Source organism: Grammomys surdaster, unplaced genomic scaffold (assembly GCF_004785775.1).
Source record: "Grammomys surdaster isolate TR1022 unplaced genomic scaffold, NIH_TR_1.0 125846, whole genome shotgun sequence".
In the NCBI taxonomy this organism is placed as follows: Eukaryota; Metazoa; Chordata; class Mammalia; order Rodentia; family Muridae; genus Grammomys; species Grammomys surdaster.
Window position 1 is genome coordinate 566163 of NW_021620672.1, and position 7913 is coordinate 574075.

At 45.9% G+C, this 7913-nt stretch overlaps 1 protein-coding gene across 1 annotated transcript in view; it reads right to left on the reverse strand.

Annotated features, from left to right (window-relative positions):
- Pid1 (phosphotyrosine interaction domain containing 1) overlaps positions 1-3995 on the reverse strand; it is a 224016-nt gene extending 220021 nt beyond the window's left edge. The window contains exon 1 of the mRNA XM_028789541.1: positions 3697-3995. Within this exon, the coding sequence (XP_028645374.1) occupies positions 3697-3726 (30 nt within the window). The 5' untranslated portion in view covers positions 3727-3995. The remainder of the gene's footprint in view (positions 1-3696) is intronic.
- Positions 3996-7913: the final 3918 nt, after the last annotated feature.

Genomic DNA, 7913 nt, shown 5'->3' on the forward strand with positions numbered 1-7913 from the left:
CAGCCAGAAGTTTAACAGGAAACCAAAAGTAAAGTCTGTGCTGTCTTATTTTACCCAAGACACAGGCATTGGCTAACATGAGAATAAAGACACAAAGACGGGTTCCAATCATAAGGAAACAAAACCCAGATGTGGGGATGAACTTGGAAAGACTGTGATCTCCCAGAAGTGATTTGGCTGAAACCTTTACGTAGCATCTTATGAAAAGGTGCTTTATATACAGTCATAGAATTTGCTAGAACTTAGCTGCCACACATCATTATGAGCAAGTTCCTCTCTATCCCTGCAATGGACCCACCCCTAAGAGTTTGTGGGCTTCTTTTCTCTTGACAGTCTTGTTTGAATTGCCAGTCTTCCTCTCCTCTGAGAACTTACATCTCAGTTATAACTCATGATTATAATACTCTTACCTGGTTATGTTTGGGAAGCAATCATTAAATCCACTGGGAAACCCAGGCAGATTTTGAAGTATCAAAGCCAAAGTAATATCTCCATTTGAAAAAAAAATATAAGACTTAGCCTTTTCTACTGAAAGAAAGTCCCCTCCACTTGTCTGAAACGAGCCTGCCTCAAATAGCCTCTTTAAAAATCTATAACTCTTGTGGGTCTCTACGAGGAAAATAAAGTCAACTCTGCAGAGGGGAAGGTGAAAGGGGGAGAATTCATATCTATATTTGACAAAACTGGGATGGCCATTTAAGTTTCTGTGTCCCTTTTGATCCCATTATATGTTTAATGGCAGAAGCGCCCAGGAAAGAACTTCAGCGCTACACAGCAGTTTTAACATTCAAGGGAGCAGATGAAGTGGCCACAATTCTTGAGACTGAATGAGAAATTACCCAGCTCAGCCCTGCCCAGGGCAGCAGGTCCATTCGCCTGGACTGGATTTGGGTCAAAGAACTAGATTTCAAATCAGAAAATAGCAGTAGCATTTGTTGTTGTTGTTGTTGTTGTTTTGCTAGCAAGCAGATAATAATGATAATAATAACTCAATCTGGTGAAAAGCTCCCTAGGCTCCTGAATCCTCACTGCATTCACTGAAAAGACGGTCAGTCAGAGGGTGAACGTCTGGGCTCAGGGAAGTTGGGCCACATTCCCAGACCCTCTCTCTCTGAGCTTTCCAGTGAGAACTGATAAAAATCAAGTATGAAAAGATGCTGTTGTCTGCTCCTGTGCGTCTTCTGTGTCTAGGTGTTTATACAACTAATGGATGGCCTGCTCCTGTTGGGAAGTTCGAGAAATGCTTCCTTGAAGCACTTCCTGTGCTCTGGTTCCTCTCAAAATGTTTGTATTGAAAATCAGTGAAGGGAAAAATGGGGTGAGTTTATAGGACAAGGTTGAAGAAATCTGTGAGCAGAAAGTGGTGCTTAAGCATTGCTGAAAAGCAGAGCTCACTGGTAACTTCCCCACCCAATACCGCCTCCATTGCCCCGTCCACGCCCTTTGTATCTGGAACAGAACCAGAAGCCATTACATCTATATGATTGACCTTGAGAACCACAGGGGGCTGAAAACCATCTCAGACAGCAAAGACACTACAGAGATAACCATTTGACAGAGAAACCAAGGCAAGCAGCATCAATAACTTAATATAAGCATCCCTCTCACCGACTCAGTCTCAAGAACTTCTTCTCACAGAAGCAAAAATGTCTGAACTGGATGTCTTAAAGAAGAATCCAGGAGCCATTTGGGAAGAAGCCATGAGTGGGAAGAACATGCACCCAGCTTGACTTGCTTTTAGGAATATCAAGACTTGAGATCAATTTTTAAATTTGGAGCCATGCAGTGGTACTGGCTGTAGGTACGCACCTGCATCAGAGACTGGCTGTTACGCAGTGATAAACTCTGTCTACTACAGCTTTGCAAAAACCTAAACTCCAGGTACTTTGAACATAACCCCTTGAAATTAAGCAAACTCATAGCATACCCAAACTAAGATGCTCATAACAAAATACATGTGCATGTTTTCCAGAAGGGCAAGGAAATATGTCAATCAAGGAACAATATCCACAGGGGATTAACGCCAGACTACTTGTCTGCCAAGGGTCATGTGCTGCAGAGCTGAGAGGAATGAAATGGGCCAGGAAGAATAATTTTAACAGATGAAAATCTACAAACATTTCAGAGGAGTCCAGGCAATACACACCACCTTGAGGGCCTGTGACCACATCTCTAAAAGGACTTCCAAGACCTACTCTCAGCACTTGGATGGCGACCACCACCTCTACTTACTCGTTCTCATTCTGTAGAATCAAATTCAGGCCATGAACCAAGAGAGAAATTCAAATGCACCACTGACATCTGATACCACTTATAAAATACACTTAGATTACCTTGTGCCAATTGCCCCAAGGGTACTCAGATGTTCTCTTAATAAACTAGAGAGGGGGTCAGGAGACTGGGCACCTCGTTTTCATCTCCAAAGCTAGCCAAGGGGCTTGATTTAATCGGTTTGAGACCTGAAGGAATTGGCCTGGGATCCAGGTCTCTCTATAAGTGGGAAGGAACATGCTCTCCCCAAGCTGCCTCCCTGGAGACCATTTGGGAAGGGTTTTTTTGTGAGGTGAGGGCACTCTGGTTCTATGAAATGCAATGCCCCCTGCAGGCTAACTCTGGAGAAAGGCTGGGCGGCAGAGGTGGCTTTGCTGAGCATTTGAGGGGGCTGTCTGTGTTTGGAGTTTGGAATGTTCTTTGAGAAACCTCCCAAGTCAGCCAGGATCCTGGCCTCTCTAACCTAAGTCTCCAGACAACACTAAGCCTGCTATACTTTTACCACTTAAACACTTCTTCAAAGTTTACTACACAACAGTGTAGCCCTGAGTCTGCCAAGTCTAGCTGCAGGATTTGGAGAAAGGCTGCTGTCCCCCTGGAGAGTGAGCAAATGGCAGTCATCAAACCTTCCAGCCAGGGCCATCCCAGGGACCAAAGTGTCACTGAATGAGTCCTATCTGGGAAAACTCCCCTCTTTCTTAAGTTAACCTTCCTCTCCCTGCTCCCTAGTTTCAGAAATTAAATCAAAGACCCGGTGACATGTCAAGGGACAGTAATGAAAAACTTTTGGTGGGATGAGCCGGGACATCATCCTTCCTGGCTGAAATTAACTTTTGCCTTTCAAATATCTGCAGAAGCTTGGATTTAGGGGACACTAAGGGAAGAGAGTGCCAATGAATAAGGGAAAAAGAAAATACAACGCATACCACGACCAAGCCAAACCAAGCTTGACATTTCCAAATTATATTGGCAAATGCATGCTTTCACAAATCATTTGTTCTGTCTTTTCCTAGAGACAAAAAAAAAAAAAAAAAAAAAAAGGGAGGCGGGGGATCTGAATTCACATATCCTAACCCAGGACCAGTAAATTGTGTCAGTGGGATGCAATCTTTAATGCTGTTCAGAAAGTCTAATGTTATTTATATCAACACGCACACCAACGCCAACACCTCCAAGTCAAAAGTTGTAAGGCTGGAGGCAGACCCTTAATCAATTTCATCTTCTAGTGACCCTGGATGGGTTCGGAGCTCTGGGCTGAGCACACTTGCATCCAGTTCCCATAGATGAGTCTTACAGGATTGTGGAGGTGAGGGATCTTGGGGAGGGGTGTAAATCCCTGAAAATAAGCCAAAGCATCACCTTGGCTACTTCAACCCAGCACCTCCTCTTCCAGGCTGGCCCCGGGGCCTCTCGGGTGCCCCTTACCTGCAGGCGCTCAGTAGCCGGCTGCCACATCTTCCAGCCCTGGGGTTTTGGCAGAGGAGACGCTGGCGAGACTCTGTGGGTTGCGCCCGGAAGGAGAGGGAGCTGCGGTCCCGCTGTCACATCTGGGGTCTGAGTCTGCAGGCTGAGCGTCCTGGCGCCGGCCGCAGCCGGGTGGGCGCAGGGGCTGAGAGTAGGACGAGGCGGCGCTCCGCTGCCGGCAACTTGTGGGCTCCGCTCCGGCCGCCAGTCGGTGCGCAGCTCAGACGATTGCGCAGCTCCGCCCGGGCCCCAGCGCCGCGGCCGCTCCCTCCTCCCCCCGCCACCGCCCGGACCTGCGCGGTCTGAGCATGCCCGGGCGGGCTTCTGCCAGGGGAGAACTGGCGCCTGGGGCTGTGGGGTCTGTACTTCTCAGACCCTGGGGTCCTGCAAACCCTGGAGAAGGCAGAAGCTGGCCAAGCCCCTAAGTTGGTACCGGATCTGGGAGAAGGCACAAAGTGGCCCCGGGAGAAAGGGCCTGGTGGAAAGATAGTGATGCCCCTCCCCGGGGGTGGGTGGGTGGGGGTGGGGGTTATTCAGTGGAGGGGTCTCTGAATCACTTGGGGCACGCATGGGAGAGCTTTGATCCCTTGGGTTAACTGAGTTATGCTCCACCTGCTTCACTAAGTTCTGGAGATACAGTGGTGCTCAGTAAAGGACAAGAGCACAACCCTCTGCTGAGCCTATATAGCCTGAGAGAGATGACAGTGATGGAGGAAAGACCTGCTGGTAGTAAATGTTGGGAAGAAACGCAAAAGAGCTGGTGTATAGAGAAAAGCAGAGTAGTACATCCTTAAGACGCAAAGACGAGAGGCATTGGCCTGCTGCGGGACTCTGCTAGGTAAAGGATCTGGACAGACTTAAAAAGACAGGACACACAGTTCACCAGCGAGGATCCATCTCCAGATCTTCCAGGTGCTAATGAGGCTCTGAGAACCCATGGGGCCACCATACTGACTCCCAGGTCTGGAGGGTCCCAGGCTAGTGCTAACCTTCAGAAAGTACTTGTGTAAGCCTACTTCCATCCTCTAGGCCCTTCTGTGTGAGAAATGTTACTATCCCCAGAGTGTCAGTGAGACAAATGAGGCATGTTGAATTTGGGTCACCTGTCCAGGTCACAAGGCCAGAGACTGGCTTCAACAATGCTCTTGGATGGCATGAAGGAGGAAGTTACTGACCTTGGATATGTCACAGGAAGCAAACCTGTCTGAGACGGGGGCTCTGGAGGAGCTTGACAGAGTTGGGGTGGGAACCTGTGTCTTAGAGCTGAGGAAGAGGGTGGGAACAAGACCTGTGGAAGAGCTTATGAGGCAGAACAAATCCAGAGAGGGACAAAGGGGGAACAAGGACCGAAACTACTGCCAGGCAAGGTCCAGAGCTCAACAGGGCTGGTAGGAAAGCATTGAAAGACCTCGAACAGCCCATGTGAAATAAAGTCATCTTCTGGCCTGGGACAAGCTGTTCCTCTTCCTCATCCTTCACAGGAAGAGTGTTGTCCATAAAACAAAGTATTCCAGAGTCTACTCCTCAGTTGGACAGAAGCCCCATTTCCCAGGGTACATATTGCTATGTGAGGAGCACAGCTGATATTCAGAACCAACGCTCCAGGTTTTTGGATCTTTAAGTCACGTGACTTCAAGTCCTCCTCCTCCTCCTCCTCCTCCCCCCCCCCTTTCTTTCTCAGGTAAATCCAAGACTTCAGGTGGTCCTCTGAGCCAATGGTAAAGCCACAGGGATGACACAAGCTGGTTTTTATTTCACCAGATATCCTCAGGGCTCTCCTAGTAATTTGGACTTTCTCAGCCCCTTCTGGGTTCCAGATACATGCTCTGAACCTTTCTTGGAAAAAAAAATCAAAAATCAAACAAACAGAAACTGCTCACCCTGTATGGAAACATACCTTCCAGCTTTGCTGATATGGTCTCTGTCATTTTCAGATAAGATTCCCACCTCCCATTTCCATAATAACTAGTTCCCCACACACTCTAACACCTAGAAAATTCCTGATGCAATATGTCTTCCCCATCTCCCACTTCTCTTTATTCACATCCCCAGATTGAAAGAGATGCACTTCATTTAATAAAATCTAGCAACTCCAAACGTACACATGAAACCCCTCAGGCAGCTAAAATAGGAATCTTCAGTTGCCAAGGATGTCTTCAGACAAGCTTTGAAACCATCCTTAGCTGCAGATAGTTTCATAGGAAAAGGGAAAAAAATGGGGGATTTTGTTTTAAATAGCAGCGGGATGAGATAACAGCCTAAATTCAAATCGCATTAGAGCATTAAATCCCGTCTTCTCGCCTCCCGAATGTAATTAATTGTTATGACTCAGTTAATAAGGCCTCTAGTTGTGAGCATGGTGCTATTTAAAGAAAAGGAGGCTTCACTCAGAGTAGAATTGCTTGCAGTCACCACCAGTTCCCACTTTATGAAGCAGAGGATGCATTTGGACCCAAATCACTTGTCCCGACTTCCCCCTAGGCAGTGAATAGGAAAGTAGGTGACAGGGAGGAGAGTCCAGGTATGGGGAGAAGCCTCCCACTCTTAGGTTTTCTAAGTGTTCCCGTTCAGGAGGAAACTGCAGTGGAGGGTGAATGAAATAGAGCCATCTACTGGTCAGAGTTGGGATATGCATGTAGGTCCCTCCCAGCAAAGCCCTGGTACTTCTAAGTGATCCCTTTGTGGTCATTCAGAAAATACTTTTAAAGGGCAAAGAGTTTTGTTCTTGGCAAGGAACCACTCTTGGATTTCACAAAGGGGGCTTGATTGCTGTGAATGAAAACATCAGATACATATAAGTACGTGCCTAATTCCATGTATTTAATCGCTGCCAATTATCCAAGCAGGTCAAATCATGTTAATAAATACAAGTTCAAGGAAAATACTGAGGGGGGAAAGGAGACATTCATGATCCACACCATCACTACAAACCACCTCGGCAATTTAATTAAACCGGATTTGATCTAGTTCAGAGTCTCAAGCCCTAATCTAAGCAAGCTACATGTTCACATCAAGATAATGGTAAACAAATTTTGGTCCAACATACCAAAAATGCATTAAAATACCATGCAGTCCCTAAAACCATGACTGTGGAGTGTGGTAGTGGCAAGTATTTAGGATACAAATACAATACAATTATGTTTTCAAAGTAGACTAAGTGAAGTAAGTTTAATGCATTTGTAAAAATACACGTGAATCAGAATAAACATTGGAAATAAGCTAGGATGGAGGGGGCGGGTCTCAAGTTGAATCCTGCCTTCCTGACTGTCCATCAATAGTGAGTCATTTGTCTTGCAGAAATGCAGATGGCCCATCTGTAAAAGAGTGATAATATTGTCCAATATTTGGGATTATAATTTATAATCCGTCCAGCCATGTAGACATACAGAAAACACCAGTTTTCGTCCCTATCATATTTCTATCCTTTTTTTGTTACTGGAGTGATAAGATTCTCATGAAGTAACCCACACTTCCTGGGGTTAAGTTATTTTCACTTGAAATATTTGTAGATTTCATTCTTCCATTTAGTTTCTCAAATAAAAAGGACAGATCATATGAAAGCTAGCTTTCAGTTCTAATTTAAACAGATGGCCAGTGAAATTTACTATGGTTGTCTATTTAGCAGAACGAGCATAAGAAAGTCCTTCTCAGGGCTCCACTGACCTTATTTCCAAGATACTAAAATAGCTTTAAATAGTCAAACTTTAAAAATCAGAACATTCGGGGGGCTGGAGAGATGCCTCAGCAGTTAAGAGCACTTGCTGCTCTCCCAGAGGACCCAAGTTCAGTTCCCAGCACCTACATCTGATGACTCACAACTGCCTGTAACTTTAGCTCCAGGGAATCTGACACCTTCTCTGGCTTTCTTAGGTATGGGAGCACACAGATAGCATACACTCATAAGCACACACATATATACATACGTAATATTAATCTTAAAAAATTAATAAGGTTTGTAAAACCATTAAAAGCTCCCTGTAGTAACAGAGCCACTGGCTTTTATGCCTGCATTAGTGACAGGTAATTTCCAAAGATGGCTGCAGACCACTCTCTACCCAGAGAGGGATGCCCTTGTGCACTGTAACTTGCCTATTTCTCCCATCCAAAGACGTGGACTTGTGTGTGTGAGTGTGTGTGTGTGTGTGTGTGTGTGTGTGTGTGAGAGAGAGAGAGAGAGA